The 20109-nt window shown below is 39.1% G+C and overlaps 1 protein-coding gene across 1 annotated transcript in view; it reads right to left on the bottom strand.

The window, feature by feature from the left end:
* The window catches only part of ITPR1 (inositol 1,4,5-trisphosphate receptor type 1), a 471939-nt gene that overhangs the window by 174493 nt on the left and 277337 nt on the right, over window positions 1-20109 (bottom strand). The window contains exons 34-38 of the mRNA XM_042782721.1: window positions 18887-19007; window positions 16580-16764; window positions 12362-12510; window positions 11349-11460; window positions 1219-1251 (exon numbers count right to left, since the gene is read on the bottom strand). Of these exons, the coding sequence (XP_042638655.1) occupies window positions 1219-1251; window positions 11349-11460; window positions 12362-12510; window positions 16580-16764; window positions 18887-19007 (600 nt within the window). The remainder of the gene's footprint in view (window positions 1-1218; window positions 1252-11348; window positions 11461-12361; window positions 12511-16579; window positions 16765-18886; window positions 19008-20109) is intronic.

The raw sequence follows: 20109 nt of genomic DNA, 5'->3' as shown, positions 1-20109 counted from the left end.
TGACCTCCTCACCTGTTCATGTCTAACTAATATAAAGAAAATTCTGTGTTTACAGAATTTGCTGTAATGTATCAGTAAGTATGCCAGGAACTGAGCTGGCCATGCGTTAGTCCTGTTGTTGTTGTTACTCTGAGCCCTATTCCTGACCAAATTCCTAACTACTCACACATTGGTTTCAATTTTAATTTTGTGGTTCAAATTCTCCTCCTATTTAACCATTTAATAATTCTGATGTTATATTAGCAGGATACTAGAGTAGACATGCTATACTATCTGGTAGATATATCCCACTTAAAATAGGGTATTATTTGTTGGTTGACCAAAAGAAGCAATAGACGAGAAAAGTGATCTTAAACACTCAATTTTTTCCAAGTGTGTTCAACCAATTAAGCACTCTCAATTACATACATTAATTCCCCAAACATTTTTTTTTTTTCCTGGTATCATTTATCTAGCATGTATCACACCCTAAAAGTATGGAAAGAAATGTTGACAAGCATTCAAAAAAGAGAAAATAGTTGAGGGCCCCACCCTGAAATCCCACACAAAATGACCACCCTTTAGTCTGTAGTTTAATTCTGGATAAGTGAAACTAATTTGAGACATAAGAATAGAAAACATGGGATTACACCTCAATTGCTGGATCTATAGATAAGATTTTCTAGAAGAGAACCCATGGATAGAGCACATTCCCAATCCCATGGGCGAGCCTGCAGCTGCAAGTCTCAACCAGCTGTTTGGAATTCACAATGCACTTTGACAAAGGTTCATAGGACTCCTCACACTCAGTATGTTTCTGTAACTACTGTGAAGAGAGTAGCAGTTTTCTGCTGTTGTCAAGCTAAACCAATGCAATTGTTTCTTTTGCTATATCGGATGCTTTACATACAAATAGAAAAGCTCTTTATGATAATATCCAAGTTGACTTTCAGAGCTATGACCAGCGACAACCACAAATTCAGTTGAGATTCTAGACAGTGATCGATTGAAATCTTATCACAGTTTAGAAAATCTTTATCTAGACTCAGATGGGGTCTCAAAGGACAAATGGCAAACAAACTCATGGGATATGCTAACACAGACAAGACTCCCAGAAGGTACACTAGACAAAGTCAAACACTAGATGCTGAGGAGACCAGAAGACAGATTACAGTGCTACTGGAAGAATGTCATGGGCACACCATCATGGGACACTAAGAAAAAAAATTAAATTAGGACCTCAGCATTATCCAATTCATCAATGGAAATTAGCTGGAAAAGAAAAAAGAGGGGAGAAAAAGAAGGAAAGGTTAGGAAGACAGATATAAGCCAGTTAAGTGTTAGAAACTTTGTATATAAATTATAATTCTGGATTCTTTCAGGCTAAAGCATTGTTAAACTGTGACCATCTCCTTAAGGGGTTCAGGCACTTAGGACACTGTCACCATGCATGGTGATGGCTACTCTGAGAGCAATGTTCTGTGGTAGAACAAAATAGGCAGGATGCAGCCACCCTTGGGGCTCATGTCCCAGACACCAAATATCATGGGGCACTTAACCAAGTGCCCAGCACTGCACCCTTGGACTCCTTCATAGCATGAAAACTTAAACTCAACAGAGCTGTGAACAACTACAAAGTCCCTAATCAAAGGTCATCTTTTTTTAGAAAAGAGTGGTGAAAACCAAAATAGGACCAACTAAGTCTAGGAGAAAATTAATCCTTTCATCCTATTTTATGACTGAATGGTAAACTGAGATGCATACTACTCTGCAGTTGGGCTAATTCTGAAGCAGCTTCAACTTCGGAAAGTCATAAGAACAACATCCCAAGACTGTTGTTCTTTTGTGTGCCATCAGTCAATTCCTACCCAAAGCAACCCTAGTCCAAGACTAGAAACTGCTGATCCCGATTCCGGTGATGATGAAAGGTAACAACGTTGTTCCCCCTAGGATGATCAGTGTCTGTCTACTCAGTTGCTACTCTAGGGTTAGTAACAAGTAAAGGAATAGACTAGTATCAAGTCCACAAAAAAACAATTAAGAGAACTATCACAATTATGTTTGTTTAAGGATAGATGGATGATCTTCAACTGATTTTTATTATGCATCATTAATATTTAGTACATTTTACAAACGTAAGTCAGGATCAGAAACACTAGTCTTTACCTGTAAAAAAGAAGCACTGCTAATTAACGGGGACTCACAATTTGTATGAACCAAAAACCCTGACATTACCTGAGATCATAAACTCTCTAGAACTAAAACAGATAAAACTATTCAGTAGTGAAAATGGATTTTAAATAAATTCTGAATTATCCTTTTACATTCATTCTTGACCTGAATTTCTTTCCAAAGCTCTTTGGCTAATAACTTAAGACACCAACGCTTAATACAAAACCTACAGTAAAACAAACAAAACAAAACCCGTTGTTGTTGAGTTGATTCCAACTCATGGAAACACCATGTGTTACAAAGTAGAACTGCTAGAGAGGATTTTCTTGGGCATAATCTTTGTAGAAACAGATCACCAGGACTTTCTTCCAGAGCACTGCTGTCCAGCTCAAATTGCCAGCCTTTTGGGTTAGTAGTTGAGTATAAAACACTTGTGCCACCCAGGAACTTTAAAACCTACAGTAGACTACAGAAAATACCTATGCCACATTTCCAAGCCAGGTCTAGGGGCCTGAGGCTTTGCTATGAGTTATTGACAGGCTCAGATTAAATTTTAGGAAAATGTATCTATGGTAGGTTATTTTCTTCTAAACATGGACATGGTTTAATCTGTTTTAACAGAGTTTAGTAGGCATTGCACACACAGAGTTATGTGTGAAGCCCTGACATAATTTCCCACCCCCATGGGTCAATGCATATATATATTTTTTTTTTGCAGTGCTCCCTCCCTTCCTTTCCCCTCCCAGCCCTGTAACCAACAAAGTTTCCCTCCATATATAAACATTTCCTTGACCCTCCACGACAACAAACTAATACTATTTGTCCTTCTGTGATTGACTTTTGTCACTCAGCATAATGTCCTCCAAGTTCATCCATATTATGCCAGGTTTTGCAGACTCTACATTATTCTTTAGGGCTGCATAGCATTCCATTATGTGTATGTAACTTAGTTTGGTCATCCGCTCTTCCACTATAAATCTTAGAGATAAGTCCCTTGCCAGATATGTAATTATTGGCAAATAGGAATTTGCTGCTGTCATTCTTGTTATGTGCTTTTTCATGGTGTCGATTTCTGTGTCCCATATAATTTTCTATGCTGAGCTTGTTTTGTTTATGAATCATGTTATCACTTCCTTTATCGCTATTGTTTTAGTATTTGCTGAATATTTATGCTGGTCCTCTTTTTTGATGTGAAGGTTTATCATTTTTCTTTGAGGTTACCCTGTGATTTACAGTTTTCTTCCCAAGTTTAGAACAGACCGTTCTATCTTGTAGTTGTCTTGACTTCCCTACCATCTAGAACTTCTGTAACAAAACAGATTTTTTCCCCTCTTTTTGGTTTGTAGTTGTCTTCATTTGTCAATTGATGTCTCTGGTTCCCTGTTTACAATCTTGTAGGCTTATTTACTTTGGATACTTCCATAGCTGGGTTGGTTTCTGGGTTGTATCATCATGTGTGTTAATGGTCAGTTGTTGTTGGCTGTTGTTGCTTCTCTGTCCAAAGGGCTCCCTTTAGGATCTCTTGTAAGGTTGGCCTGGTTTTAACAAATTCCCTTAATTTCTGCTTATCTGGAAATGTCGTAATTTCACCATCATATTTAAGGAACAATTTTGCTGGGTACATAATTCTTGCTTGGAAATTTTTCTCTTTCAGGGTTTTATATATACTATCCCATTGTCTTCTTGCCTGCATGGTTTCTATTGAGAAATCCGAGCTTAGTCTTATTGGTTACCCCCTGTAGGTAACTTTTAGTTTTTCCCATGCTGCTTTCAGGATTCTTTCTTTGTCTTTGGTTTCAGTAAGTTTGATGATGACATGTCTGAGTGATTTTCTTTTGGAGTCTATTCTGTTTGGGGTTTGTTGGACTTCCTGAGTGGATATATTCTTATCTTTCATCATACCAAGAAAATTTTCCTCCAACAAATCTTTGACAATTTTCTCTGTGGTTTTATTTGTCTCTTCATGTTCTGGAATTCTGATTACACATAGGTACATGTAGAACCTTAGGCTTTCTTCATTTTGTTTTGATCTTTTTTCTGATTGATCCCTTTCCAAAGAAGTGCTCAGGTATTTGCCTTCAATCTCACTAATTTTGTCTTCCACTGATTCAATTCTGCTTCTTTGCCCATTCAATGTCTTATCTATTTCTGATAATTTAGTATTAATCTTCTGGATTTCTCTCTGTGGATTTTATATCATTTCTAATTTTTCATTTATTTTGTCATTTTGTTCTTGTATTGTCTTTTGAAATTGTTTTAGAGTTTTCTCTGTGTTTTCCTTGATCTGTCTCTCAATTCGTTGAAAATACCTAAATATAATTCTTTTGAATTCCTTATCAGGGAGTTCCAATGCTGCATCTTCCTCAGGGATGTGTTTTGGGTCTGTATTCTGGTCCCTTGTTTCTCCTGCTTTATCTTGCTTCTTTGTGTGGACTGTGATGCTCTGTTGTCTCCAAGGCATTGTGATGTTTTTGTGTTTATATTTAATTGGTGATTGTATGTTGGCATGACTTGCCCATGATTTTAATTTTTTTGTTTTGTTTTGTTTGTATGTTATCTAAGCAAGCAGATATCTGGAAATGCTCTTGTATTTGCTAGTTGACAGCACTTATACACTCACCACCTGTCTCCTTTCCTGTTGTCCGCCTCTCGTATATCCCTGCCAACCTTGTCAACAGAGCCCATTCTTAGGTCCCTGGAATCTGAATGAGAATGCTATCACTTTAAAATCTAAAATGGCTGCACCCTTGGCCCCTCTAAATATCCAATATGGCTGCTGCATGTAAACAATCAAAACAGCTGCGCCCTCCAGACAGCCATAAGTCAACAGCTCAGGTTGTCTCCTTCTTTGCTGTTTCCCTTCCTAGTCATAGGCAACCAGAGCAGTCTTCCATGCTGCCTTTGGTGACCCAGGCTGATCTTAGGTCAATTCTCTGGTCCCAGCACCACTTGGAAATATTTAGGCTGTTGGTCCCATCAGAGTAGCTGACAGTCTGCAGCTCCAACCATCTCTGTATTCACTGTTTTTGTTCAGGTTTTTCCACTAGTTGGTGCCTAATCTACTTCTGCATAGTTCCTTTCAAAGCTCAGGGCTCCAAGATTATCTTCTGTATCTCTGTTAATTGATTTTTCTTTTGTTTGTTGAAGGGGGTCTGTGTTGCTTGTCTATTCCTTCATCTTACTGGAAGTCCCTCTTGTCAGTCCTGACATAATTTTAAAGTTTATTAACTTTGAATAAATAGGTTAGAAAGAGACTATAACCATCATATAATAAAACTGTACTTCACAGATACTTTGGTAATAATTTTGAACATTTCTTTATTTTATATATATATACCTTTTAAATATGTACTTTATTTTTTATACATACCTCTCTTAGAATACGCATTGCTGGTCCTTTTCTACACACACACTAGTTAAAGATAATTTTATTTATCCTTAAATGATCAGGATTAAATACATGCAACAATCTTTTTCAATCAGCCCCACCCTTACCACTGTGATAGTTTTTAGGGGAGCAACTGTTAGGCCCATGGACCAACCACCTGCTACCACTGATGTGAGATGTTCATATGGAGCCTGATCAAAACTACAGTCTTTGGATAGCCTTGGGACAATCATAAATTGTAAAGTCACTTGGCATTCACTAGGGGATGTTTTCAGCTGCGTGAAAAATCAGAAGGGAGACAAAGACTATCTATGTGCGTTCTACTGTATTCCATGTTCTCAGGTCGACTGCCCTGTGATGTTTATATGACTGTGTAACATAACTGAACCTGATGTGGAGGTCTTCCAAATACTCAACTCATGTCAACCCATTCTCTTAGCATGTAGTGGTGAAAACAAAGGACTCTGGTATTAGATTATTTGCCTGGATTTAGGAGGAGCCCTGGTGGTGCAGTGTTCAAGTTCATAGCTCCTAACCAAAAGGCCAGCAGTTTAAATCCACCAGCTGCTCCATAGGAGAAAAAATGAGGCAGGCAGTCTGCTTCCATAAAGATTATAGCCCTGGAAAACCTATGGAGCAGTTCTACTCTATCCTGTAAGGTCACTGTGAGTCAGAATCAATTCAAATGCAAAGAGCTTTTTACAAGCCTTGGTTTGAACTCCTGCCTACTTTGTTATTAGCTTTGTGACCCTAGGAAAGTATTGGTACCTCTCTGAGCCACTCTGTGTGTTAAATAGTTAACAATAGTGATACCTATCTCTAAGGCTGATCTGAGCTAAGTCATGGAATGTGCTTAAAATAGTTAGTGGCACATAACAAGGCTCAGTGAATGTTACTACTGTTATTTAAGATGTACTTTAGGAAACTAGTGGGTGTAAATGACATTTAAAAGTGTAAGTCTGTCTTACAGTGACTCTGCGATATGTTAGTCAATTTGCTAATATGGGTGATAGTTCTCAGTAGCCTCTTGTTTTGTTTCCAGGCAAGTAGACCCATACAAGGACACCAATTTTTTTGAACTGGTTACTAAAGAATGATGCCAACTTTCTTTTTCATTTGTGACCTTGCCTAAATCCAAAATGCTGAATGAAAAAGTATAGATAAGTAAAGGCACCTCAGCTTCATTGCCTTTTAAGAGTTATAGAGAAAATAATGTCAAGAAAATGTCACCATCAGACAGGTAGACACCATCTGGGAGAAGGCTGGAAATGACCCTGCACCTGGATTCAGGAAACCTGGGCTCTAGTTTACATTCAGTCTTGGTCTTGCCTTGATCTAGTCAATCTAGTCTTAACTTCCTGTGTGACCTGGGCAGGCACTTCATTCCCTAGGCCACTGAGGGGGGGTTGAATAGGGTGATGCTAGATTTCCCTCAGGATCAGATTCTATGACAATGAAGACTTAGGAGAAGTCAGGGAAGCAGAATGACCTGGACATCCCCAGGAAGTGTTAGTCATGGGACAAGTTTCACTTTAGCGGCAACTTGATAGGAAAATCGGGATACTTGTACTGTGTCCTTGGCACCTAGCCAAACACCTCATTTATTCTATCAGTTCAAGCCAACTGGTTTGCCTGAGAAAGGTACATTCCTTGGCTCTGGGTTATTTTCACCCTTGAAGAAGCTGGCTTGTGCTGTACATCATGCTTCTTTAGTCAAACGCGGACAGCAAGTAAATCACCAAAAACATTTTCAAAAGCCTTTGTGAAACAGGATGAAGTTAATAACAAGTACCAGATTGGGAGAAAGAAATAGAAATTGTTTCATCTTTGTCCCTTCCCTCTCTTTTAAATTGATGGGTTAAGCTAGCATTTTCCAACAATCAAAGCATCGCAGGAGCACAGTTAGCATTTGCTTTAGATATGGAGCTGCTGCCTAACATGGCTCCCTACTATGTCTTGCTTGGGTATATATATAATGCTTCTCATACTTGCTAATAGTATTTTAACTTTCATGAAGAGAGATGACAGCCCCAAGCAGACTGGAAAGAAATGCCATTTTTCCTCCAAGCCTTTCTGCTTGGGTGTGACTAATTTCTTCACCAGCTGAAGTAGGACTTGAATGAGGGCTCTAGGAACAATTCTAACTTTCATGAGTTACTCTTTCATCGTGATCTCCAGCTATGGCCCTCTTAAGAACCCAGTCTTTGTCATTCTCCACAAACTGTATAACAGGCAAGGTTATAGCATTTCTATGACAATGTTCTCGTAGTTGGCATTTGGGGTGGGAAAGAGAACAGTGACGCGTATTTTCCCAGAGGTCCCAAACACCCAGAAACATTCATCTGCCGAGCAAGAGAGATTCAATAAATTCCTAAAAATTCTACTTTCTCTTAAGTTTTAAGAGAAAACTTAGGGGAAATGAATACATAATGTTTCTACATTATATAAGAATGTTTATATAAGAATGTTTCTATATTAATTTGTAACATTCACTGGATGTGGAGTAGAGACACTAAAAGAATGCCCCTTATGGAAGTTTACTTTAAATACCTTGGTTATAGGAAGGAACAGATAGTCTCAAGAAGAAAAAATGATGATCTCCACATTTTAAAATCAGGTTTCATGCCCCACAGAGGTAAATATATTCACTCATCTGGTTAAGGCCCGTTGGTAGGTTGTATTTTATTAGAAACAGTGAAACTGTATAACTAGAATTATAGTTTCGAAACATTTCTTAAAGATCACTTATTTATTTGCTTGCTAAGTGCGTTCTCTTCAATAAGCAGTCTCCCCCTACACCTTTCTCTTCTTTTTTAAGCTAGACTTATATAGGTGCCTATTCCTATGTTTCTATGAAAAGGCATCTCATTATTTTTCACTTGTACCAGGATTCTTGTTGTTAGGTACCCTAGAGTTGGTTCTGATTCAGTGGTCCTACGCACAACAGAATGAAACACTGCCCAATCCTGCATCATTCTCACAACTGTTGCTCTGCTTCAGCCCTTTGTTGCAGCCACTGTGTCAATTCATCTCATTGAGGGTCTTCTAAAGTTTTGCTGACCCTTTACTTTATCAAGCATGATGTTCCTGACACACGTCCAAAGTGTATGGGATGAAGTCTTGCCATCTTTGCTTCTAAGAAGCATACTGGCTCTGCATCTTCCAAGATAGATATGTTCATTCTTCTGGAAGTCCATGGTATATTTAATATTCTTCACCAACACCACATTTCAAAGGCATCAGTTCTTCTTCAGTCTTGCTTACAGTTATACTCACTGTGCAGCTTTCACATGTATATGAAGCAACTGCAAATACCAAGGTTTGTTTCAGGCACACCTTAAGTCTTTTTAACATCTTTGATTTTTAACACTTTAAGAGGTCTTTTGCAGCAGATCTGCCCAATGCAGTATGTCCTTTGATTTCTTGACTGCTGCTTCCATGGGGCTGACTGTGCACCCCAGTAAAATGAATTCTTTACAACTTCAATCTTTTCTTCATTTATCATGATATTGCTTATTGGTCCAAACGTGAGGATTACTGCTTTCTTTACACTGAGGAGTAATCCATACTGAAGGCTATAGTCTTTGATCTTTATCAGTAAGTACTTTTAAGTCCTCTTCACTTTCAGCCAGCAAGGTTGTGTCATCTGCATTATCACAGTTCGTTAATGAGTCTTCTTTCAATCCTAGTGCTGTGTTCTTCTTATCTAGTCCAGCTTCTGCGATTATCTGCTCAGCATACAGATTGAATTAAGTATGGTGAAAGGATACAACCCTGACACACATCTTTGCTGATTTTAAACCAGGCAGTATCCTCTTGCTATATTTGAAAAAATGCCTCTTGGTCTATGTACAGATTCCTCATGAGCACAATGAAGTGTTCTGGAATTCCCATTCTTCCAATGTTATCCAGAACTTGTTATGATCCACACAGTCAAATATATTTCTATAGTCTATAAAACACAAGTAAATACTTTTCTGGTATTCTGTGCTTTCAGCCAAGATCCATATGACATTAGCAATGATATCCTTCATTCCATGTCCTCTTCTGAGTCCAGACTGAATTACTGGCAGTTCCTTGTGGTTGTACTACTGCAACTGTTTTTGAATTATCTTCAGCAGAATTTTTCTTGTGTGACATTAATGATACTGTTTGATGATTTCCTCATTCTGTTGGATCACCTTTCTTTGGAATAGGCACAAATATGGATCTCTTCCAGTTGGTTGGCCAGGTAACTGTCTTCCAAATTTCTTGGCATAGACGAGTGAGCACTTCCAGCATTGCATCTATTTTTTGAATATCTCAACTGGTATTCTGTCAATTCCTGGGGCCTTGTTTTTTTACCAATGCCTTCAGTATAGCCTAGACTTCTTCCTTCAATATTGGTTCTTTACCATATGCTATCTCCTTAAATGATTGAAAGTCAACCAATTCTTTTTTATAGAGTGACTCTATGTATTCCTTCCATTTTCTTTTGTTGCTTCCTGCATAGCTCAACATTTGGCCCATCAAATACTTCAATACTGCCACTCAAGGTTTAAAATTTTTCTTCCATTCTTTTAGCTTGAGAAATGCCAAGCATGTTCTTCCCTTTTGATCTTCTAACTCCAGGTCTTGGCACATTTTATTATAATATTTTACTTTGTTTCTTGAGTTGCCCTTCAAATTCTTTTTTACATGTGTTCTTAGCTTATATTTACATTTATAAAAACCTTTTCTGGCAGATTTCCACCACAAAATTCTTGTGGCATTACAGAAACTTACATACTAATTTAAAAAAACTTCAAAGAGAAGAGTGACATTTTAGAAACTTGTGATTTGAGGACAGCAGTGGAATATGTACTGCAATAAGTATTGTGTACTTTTCTGTTTTTTCTTACCCAAAATTCTCCTGTGCTAAATTACTCTAATACTAATGGGAAATACTACTTAGGGTAAAAGCAAGATTTCTGCAGACTTCTATACTTGGAATAATCTGGTTGTCACCATTCATTTTGACAAGGAGAGCTGTGATTTAATTATCAAGGCTTCATCACAGAGAGGAATATATGAGTTACTGTGTACTTGATAAGTCAGTAATATCCAAGTATTCACCTACTCAGAAGTTACTGCTAAAAATGCCAGAGAAATAATTATTAAATTCAAATGAAAACCAGTGAGATTTGAACTTAAATTCTCTGTTGCAGGCACTTGTTTTTTTTTGCTGGGAGCAGAAAGGTGAAGCAATGGGATTGTTTTGTCCCCACTGCCCCCAAATCTGAGGTTTCAGGAAGGTCTCTGTACATCTCTGCTCACTGTGCGTGCTAAGAAATATCAGGTCACAGGGATGTGCATTTCATAATCTCAGCTAGAAATTGTTACGTGTCAGCCTGACTTAATTCCAGTTAAAACTGGAGGGAGTTTCTGGACACACAAGAAGGATTGTGCAACATTTCACTTGAAAGCAGAGGAGAGTAAACCCACAGGTCTGCTTCGCTGGAACCCAAAACTCAGGAATGAATACTTTCCTATACAAGGGGCATTTTCATTTTCATTAGGAATTTAAATGGATGAAAAATCTTCTTGTTACTATTTCTCTGACATCAGGTTATGTGAAAAGCAGCCTATACAAGAAGACTAAGTACACTTATCTTTCAAAGGAGTAGCTAATATGATTTAGCTACCTTTAGGAACAAGACAAAGATCTGAAATAATAAAGTTACCCATCAGTCAATATTGTGCCATCTGAATTAAGGTGGATTCCTGACCACCACTCCCTCTTCAATCTAATAGTAAAATATGGTTTTCACTTGAAAATAAAAAGTGGTACCTTTTCTCCATAGCCTCTATCTTTGGTCATCATCTCTCTGAGGGTCTGTAGCACCTTAATGCAGAGCTTCTCTTCATTTTCTTCTAGCAGCTGTTTGGTATGCTTTATTAACCTGAGTGGGGGCAAAACCATGGATTACGTTCCTGAAACTGTCTTTACATTTTAATTCATAAGCTACTTATGGTAGCTTGTGAATACAGTTAATGAACAAATATTTATTAAGGGTTTCCAGGTTAAACATTCTTTAGGGCATTCATGGAACTGAAGCCAATCTGTTTGTGACTGTGTATCAACAGTGACACCTGCTGGTCAATAGCAGCAAACATGCCTCCTGGGCAGGAGTCTGCCACATACAAAGGAGAGGTTATATGGAGAGGAAGGAGACAGAGGGCCACTCAAATCTTCTCATTTATAAAGTGCAGCTATTTATCCACTGTGGATTGTGGGAAAATGGCTAAAATCTGTCAGCATTATAAAAATTCTCCTGAGGATGACGGTTGGGGCAAAAAAGCATTGCTCCCTTATCCAGTCTTGTGCTTAGAAGAGTCCAGAAAATAAAGACACTCACTGGCAGAGATAAACAAACAACCTTAGGCCAAAATTTCTGGTAAAATGTGAAAACTTTTTTGGAATATGCCCCAGGGTATAAACTAGGAAACTACAAAATTGTTAGGAAAAGATTGTGAGGTTCTTGTAGGTTCAAGCTCTTTGAGGGCAGATCAACAGATTTTGTGTGTGTGTATCATAGCACATGGTGGCTGTGCTGCAGAAACTTGTCGAGTGGAAATTGAATGGCTGTGAATGCCGTGAAAAAGATATTCTCAGCCCAAACAGCCTCAGTAAGTAGGATTTCATCTACAAACTTACGCTGGGAAGGTCAGAACAGGATTCTAGCACGTGCTGCATGCTCATCAAAGTTAAAAACCAGGACACTGTCCTTGTTCAGGAACAAATGCTTGGTCTGGTCATCAGGGTTCTGACAACTGCACCACCCACAGGGAGAAGCTGCTTACTTGCAAATGAAGCCCCCACTTTCACATTTTCTTCTGGCATCTGTGTTCTCTGGAAACAGCAGCTCAGGGCGATGGAGAACATCCACAAGCACAGACAGCTCTGCCTGCACAAGGGGCCTAAGCCGGTCCTCCAGCGCTGAGACGATATCCTGGAATAGAAGCAAAGCCTCGGTGAACAGTCCCAGCTGGAGGCAGAGCAACAGGAGGCAAGATCGCTTATTCTGACCTACAACAACACACACAGGCTAGACTAGGTTAGATTAACTAGTGTCGCTGACATTTATTCAAATTATTAGATGTCACCCAATGGTTACCTGAAGCATTAGCTCTGATGCAAAAAACAAAGTTAAAAAAAAAAATAGTCAACATTCCCACCACCCCTTTTTTTGAGATAGTCTTATGCTACTTGAGGGATCATTCCACATGTTTCAAAATATGAGGCAAAAAATATATTTAACACTATGGAAAGACGTCTATGGCATGAGTGTCAAAATGGTCAAATAATAGCATGGACCATACGATGCTAGTTTTTAGAAGTAACATCAGTATCTAAAGGATATATAGCAAATACTACTGAAACATTGTGGCTCGTTATTGCTGGGTGGTGGGATTACAGATGATGCTAAGTATCTTTTATACATTAATACTTGCCAGTATCGTCCAATTATTTTATAATGAACATGAATTATTCATAGAATAAAAAGTCATATAAAAGTGAGAACACGAATGAATGAACATGCTATATCAACATGCTAAATACATGTACCCTGATAGCATGATGGTCTTCAAATGCAAAACACATAGCTGTAGGAAAGGAAAACAGAGAGAAGTTGAAAGAGCAGCAAAACCAACACAACAAACACCATATAAAGGCAAATGGCAGAAAACAGATGAGAAAATATCTTCAAAAGATGCTAAAGCCAGCTCTATGGCTTGGTGACTCAGAACCTAACTCAAGGCATGTTGCCTTAGACAGGGGTAGAACCCAGCACACTGGATAATACAGGAGGGCCTGGTCAACCAAGGAGATTTGCATGGAGAAGGCTCCTTAAATCACATTCACCTCAATGGGAGACCCAAATTTCATAGGTAATTGTCAATAAGGAATTGCTTGATCTTTTATTTGGAAAGTCAAACTGAAACATCGGAAGATAATTTTACTCTAATACTGAACAAATCTGGGGTGATAAATATAATCACATATTAATGCTTATGAGGAATAAAGAATAAATTAAATGGTGATTTTTTTTTTCTTTTTTGTAGGGGTGGCAACTATGCACAGGACTGTAGATAGTACATTGCAATATCCCTTAATTCATATTTGATGCTCACAGTGCTAATTTTTGTAAAGTCTTCTGAGGGGTCATCAGTTTCCTCTTTGGAAGCATCCAATTCTCTCCTTTTTGGTCCTTACTGGTCCTACCTCTAGTGGATCCTTATTTGTCAATAGCATTTGAATCAAGGAGTTAAGTAGTTCTTCAACATCACATTAGTATATTTCACAAAATCTTGCATCTTTTGCAAGATCTGAGCTTGACATTGCAATTGATTTGCACTGTATTGTCAAATGTATAACATTCGGCAATCAGAGGGGGGCCGACAGACAGAGAAGGCAAAGCGATGGGCAGGGAAAGATGCTGTGTTAAGTGAGGGAGTGTCTGCATGGGGATTAATTATATAAGTGATAGGTTTGTGAGAGAATGTGCTAACATTATGACAACTGTTGTTCTTCCAGGCAATCTTGTAACTACAGGGACTGAGAAAATAAACAACTGGATAATGAAGACCCCAGTAAACCATTGGCCAAGTCTTCATAATAAGCATTACCAAGCTATGCATTTTATTTCACTCCTCAAGAATATGCATAAAAATTCTAAGAAGAGCCCAAGAAACTGGTGTGTTTGGCTGCAGGTTTTAATTTAGTTTGAGGGGGCAAGAAAATACTGTGTTCATAGAGTTACTAGTCTACAATATCCCTCCCCTTTCTGAAAATACAGTGGGGGTAAGGAATTGCTCCATTAGAAACCAACTGACCTTAGTTTAAGAACTGCTTCTGTCACAGTGAAAGCTGAAACTCATAACTCGTTCTGCAAAGCCCCATCAACCTCCTCAGTCCCAGGGGTTCTAGCCACACTAACCTTCTTTTGGTCTTTGAACATGCTATATCCTCTCCAGTATTACGGCCTTTCCAAATGCTGTTTCCCTCCCATTCTTTCCTTTGTTGCTGTTAGCTGCCGTAGAGTCAGGCCCCAACTCATGGTGAACCCATGCACAATGGATTGAACTGCTATGATCCATCGGGCTTTTACTGGCTGACTTTTCTGTCTTAGTCTGGAAGCTCTCATGAAACTTGGTCAGCATCACAGCAACATATAAGCCTCCACTGACAGATAATACATTGGCAGGGAATCCAACTCAGGTCTTGCATGGAAGGCAAGAATTCTACCAATGCCCTTCTTTTCATGGTTCAAATGTAACTTCCTCAGTGGGGTCTTCCTTGACCACTTTCCAAACCCAAGGCAACATTAGGTCCCTTATCAGAGTATCACACAGCACTATGCTCTTCTCTTCTGCAGCATTTGTCTCTCTTGTCTCTTATAGGTGTGATTCAGTAATTAATACCTGTCTTCCCTCTAAGAGTTGAGATTCCATGAAGCCAGAGAACATTTCTGTCTCTGCTCATCAATATATCCTCACTGTCTAGCACAGGGCTGAGGAGTGCATTAATGAACTCATTTGTCTTTACGTAAGTTATACAACCTCAGAAAGACTTGGTTACTACACCTAATAGTAATTATTATTATAGTCATAGTAGTTACAACAAGAATAGTAATAATAATTATAATAGCAGTCCTTACTTATTGACTACTTACTACATGACAGGCACTGATCTGTGTTACATGTATTGTACTTTCCACAGAAGACCACCACAATAGATCCTATCTTGAATATTCTTCTTGCACTGTGACACTGACATTCCTCCCACTGAATAGTGGCCTCTATCTCCTCACCTTGAACCTGAGTGGACTTTTGTGACTGCCCTGATCAAAAGAGTATAGCGGAAGATGATCTGTGATCTCTGATGCTAGGTCACAAAAGGCTTTCATTTTGTCTCTCTCCATGGACCCAGCTATCATGTTGTGAGGAAGCCCAGGCCACATGAGGAAGTTTCATTTAACAACCCCAGCAACTGACATACAGCATCAATTGCCAGACTTGATAGTGAGTAATGTTCCAAGATGAGTCCAACTCCAGCTACCATCTGACTGTAACTACATAAGAGAACCAGAGCAAGAAACACCTCACTAAGTCAGTCAACCTCCAGAAGAGGAAATGATAATACAGTAATCTTTGCTCATTTAAATTATTACGTTTTAGGGTATTTGTTACACAGACATAGATAACTGAAACTCTCTTAATCCACACATCAACTCCATGAGGAGTTTAATGTTTATCCTGTTTCACAAATTAGGAAAATGAAGCACAGAGGAGTTAAGTAACTTCCTCAGGGATACACCTTTTTTAAGAAGTGGAGCCAGGATTTGAACTCAGGTTGTGTGGCCTGAGACCACATTCTTTATCATTGTTTTAGGCTCATCCTAAAAACTTGTGATTCTCAAACTGTGGTCCAGGTACCAAGAATAACTTGGGGGTGCTTGTTTAAAAAAAGATGGTAATGTTAAGGTATATGTTTAAGTGTTTCACATTCTTCTAATACTTGTCACTCTCCTCTTTAACAAAGGGAGAGCAGATTACCTGGTAGACACTAAGAAAAAAAGAATACAGTCTAACCAGGATTTAATAACACTTTCTTCCCATTTGGCTCATTCTGATCCAAATCTCTTCTCTCAAGCATCATTATACTTGTCCTGATTCAGGAGGCTAAATATCCTAATATGAAGAAAAAATGGATCCCTCTGCCCTTATTCTGAGTAGCCTCTTCTAATCTTTACATACTTCTTTTTAATAAGAGCAGACTCCCATTCTTCATAAAGAAATATTAAATCTATGAATAACCATGTCTTTGTCAGGAGACTTCCTCTTCCTAAGCAGCTTCACACTCCTGGGCTTATGTGTATTATCATTTTTGACTCTCCATTCACCACACTAACATCTCCCTATGCAATCTTGGATTTTCTCCAGTTCAAGGAAACACTGCTGTGTCTGGGAACCACCTGAAGCCAGGTAAGTGCCACCTCATTCAGAACCAGGTATTACCTGCAATCTCTCAATGATATTCCGGTAGTCTCTGGAAGCAGCCAGGACAGAGTCTCTGCGAGCAGCATTGCGGGCTGACAACCGCCAGTTCATGGCTGTTTTCTGGACAATGTTATGGGATTTCAGAAAGAGGTTGTTGACTTGGCTATCCAGGTCCACAGGGATGGCAATGGCTCGGCTTTTAGCTGCACAGAAGAAAGATGACTGATGAGCTGACAATCTGTGTGAGAATGCCTTAGAGATTTGATGTGTCATGTTAGCTGCTGTCAAGCAGTCCTGACTCATGGTGACCCCACGTACAACGGGACCAGACTGCTGTGATCCATAGGGTCTTCACTGGTTGATTTCAGGAAGCAGATCACCAGGCTTTTCTTCTTACTCCATCTTAGTCCAGGAACTGTGCTGAAACCTGTTCAGCATCATAGTAGCATGCAAGTCTCCGCTGAAAAATCAGTGGGGCTACACACAAAGTGCACTGACCAGGAAAGGAATCAGGGTCTCCCACATGGGACGTGAGAATTCTACCACTAAACCATCACTGCCTCCTAACAGGTTAATATAAAAAGTGGGAAATTCAGAAAAAATACAAATACTACAAAAATGAAAAGCAGGCTGCACGGGATAAACTATCTCTCAGCTAGAAACTATGGGCCTTTGATATATTTTTTCAAGCTAAACAACTAAAATAGTGGGCATCCGGGTGTGATTTTAGCCAAGAGGATATTATTCCCCCAGGGCCATGCCCTGCCTCTTCTTCACAAGCAAATTGTCAAAAACCACTGAAAGTTTTCACCTCCTAATGCATGTTGGACTAGTCAAGGCAGCTGCTCGCTCAGATTTTAACCAACTACGTTTTGTGGCAAAGGCTCATACATTTTCTTTGGCCTTTATGATGTGTGCTCAAAATGGGGATGTGAACCAGTTGCCACTGAGTTGATTTCAACTCCTGGCAGCCCATGTGCTGTTATCAGGGCACAACTGTGCTCCACTGGGTTTTCAGAGGCTGATTTTTCAGACGTAGATCACCCGGCTTTTCTTCTGAAGGACCTCTGGGTGGACTTGAATCTCTAAGCTTTTGGTTAGCACCTGAGCACATTAACCATTTGCACCACCAGGAACTAAAATAGGGACAGCAGAGAGTTATCTGGGGATTCCCTGTCAGGCCCTGAATTCTGAGATATCATATCAGGAACCAGTAGGGCACATGAGTTTAAAAGCTTTACAATATATTATTGCCAAATACTGCCACATAACTAATAAAATTAAAAAGACACCAATATCTACCATATGCAGCTAAAGGAAAGCAGGCAGGGACTACTGGAATCAGGCAAGAAGCCATAATAAACACAATTCATACTTCTGGACAGCCACTAAAGAGTGCTAAGCAGCCCACCTGGCTTGGTTTTCTGGTTATTGTCTAAACTCATTGTTGCTGCGTTGATTCTGACACATAGTGATATCCTACAGGACTGAGTAGAATTGCCCCCTAGGGTTTTCAAGGCTATAATCTTTATAGAAGCAAACTGCCAATCTTCCTCCCACAGAATGGTAGATTTGAACCAGTGACCTTTTAGGTAGTAGGCAAGCACTTAGCCACTGCACCACCAGAGCTCCTTGGTTATTGCCTACAGAGATATAAATAGCTACCACAAGCAGATAACTTTCTTCTCAACTTTAGGTGGGAAGCTTACCCCTTTGCATAGCATTTATGGATGGGGTGGGGGGCCCTAAAGTGATAAAATCTGTAATGTCAGGGTGACAGAATAGCAATTTTCATAACTTCCTTTCAAAGCTGTCTATGAAACATGAGATGTAGGCAGGATAGAGAAGGGAATGGAGAACCATTTACCACTGAGACAGAAGGGAGTAGTGCACCATTTCTGAGAAAACATATTCACTGAGATACTAACAGGTGCTAAACAGAGGGAAAATTTTTTCACAAGGTCAAATATACTTGCTGGATTAAACAAATTCGTTCTTGAATGAGGGACTTCCCAAGGCCCTGAATAAGCTTGTGTGCACTCCGATGTGCCAAGAGTTGCCTAATATTTAACCATGGGATCTTGTTTTTCAAGGCCCTTCTTACTTTGGGACTTACTGGCTCTTATTCTGAGAAATGCTGACTTAGTAAATAAAGCCAGGTCTGGGAATCAGAAGACCTCAGGCTCCAGTTCTGGCTCTAAAACTTCCTAGCTTCCTGTCTGTGTAACCTAGGAAAGCTATCACAAGTGCTCAATAAATGGTGGTGTTTATTCATTAAACAATTCATTTTCATGAAGTTACGTCCAAATTGAACTGGTATCTTACCTACATCCGAGAGTACCCGAATACAACTCTCCACAGAGGCTTTCTGGCTCGGCATTAGCCAATTGCAATGGTAAACTCTGAACACACCTTGCAGCAGTTGCACAAAGACTGGTTGACGAGTCTGCAAGAAAGAGAGTCCAAGAGAAAGGCAAGATTAAAAGAAGACTTTTCTTTGCAGGTTACTGAAGCATGGAGCAGAAGTCATGCTGCCCTCAACTATGGGCTAATGTATCTTCCAGCGGGAGTGGGAAGGGGCTGCTGAGTTATGAGCTGGATTCCAGAGGCGACCTAACTAACAGAAAAACTCAGAAGCATTTTAAGGCTATGTACAAAGTTGATTTTATCTATCTAGGTTTGACCACAAGAAGGAGCAGTAGAGTCAAAGTCTGAAGACAGCAATTCTTGTCCAGCTACCAACTAGCTGCGTGATTTTGGGCAAATAACTTCACCTCTGTGGGCTTGAGTTATATCTAATATGTAAAATAAGTTGGAATCAACCAGATCCACCCCAAGTTCGTTCTAGATACATCCTTCAGTAGAATCTATACTTTAATCAGCAAAAACTAAAATGCCGTTTACTTCTTTATGGTAATGTTGTCAACAACATAAAGAGAAGACAGTTCTGATGGTTATTCTTCATAGGTATTCATTTATTATAGATGAGTACTTGGAAGTTAACTGCATGGTAGGAGTTATTCCTGTCTATAAAGATATAAATTTATACTCGTTTCAAAGCAACAGAACTCAAACTTCCACTTAATTTTTGATATTGACTTTGTTAATGCATTTAAAAACTACAATTTTAGTCTCCAATCCAAAGCTATCTGAATTAGGGTAGCTGGACCTGCAAGGCAAAGAAAACTATGAACTGTTTCACCAGACTTTAATTTTGGGGGAAGGGACTGGCATAGTCCTTCCAAAACCTAGTGGGATGCTAACATTGAAAAGAATAAAAGGGAAAAAAAGAGCACTGAAAATCTCTCTAGAGAGGTTTCTGAGACAGTAGGGGGGAAAAAATAATGAAAGTCCTAGGGGAAAAAAAGAAGTGTGTTACCAAAAAAAAAAGAATGAATAACAAAAACCAGAACTCCCTCTATAAATATTATCCTGATAATGTCATTTATTAAGTGTGTACTACATGCCAGACTTTTGACATATGATCTCACTGGGGCCTCAATAACAATTCTATGACATAGTAGTTCTATGTCAGAAATAAAACACAA

Source organism: Orycteropus afer, unplaced genomic scaffold, assembly GCF_000298275.1.
Source record: "Orycteropus afer afer isolate SDZICR_OR568_19922 unplaced genomic scaffold, OryAfe1.0 scaffold00429, whole genome shotgun sequence".
NCBI classification, from domain to species: Eukaryota; Metazoa; Chordata; class Mammalia; order Tubulidentata; family Orycteropodidae; genus Orycteropus; species Orycteropus afer.
Note: the sequence above shows the minus strand (reverse complement) of the source record. Positions and strands in the feature narration are given on the sequence as shown.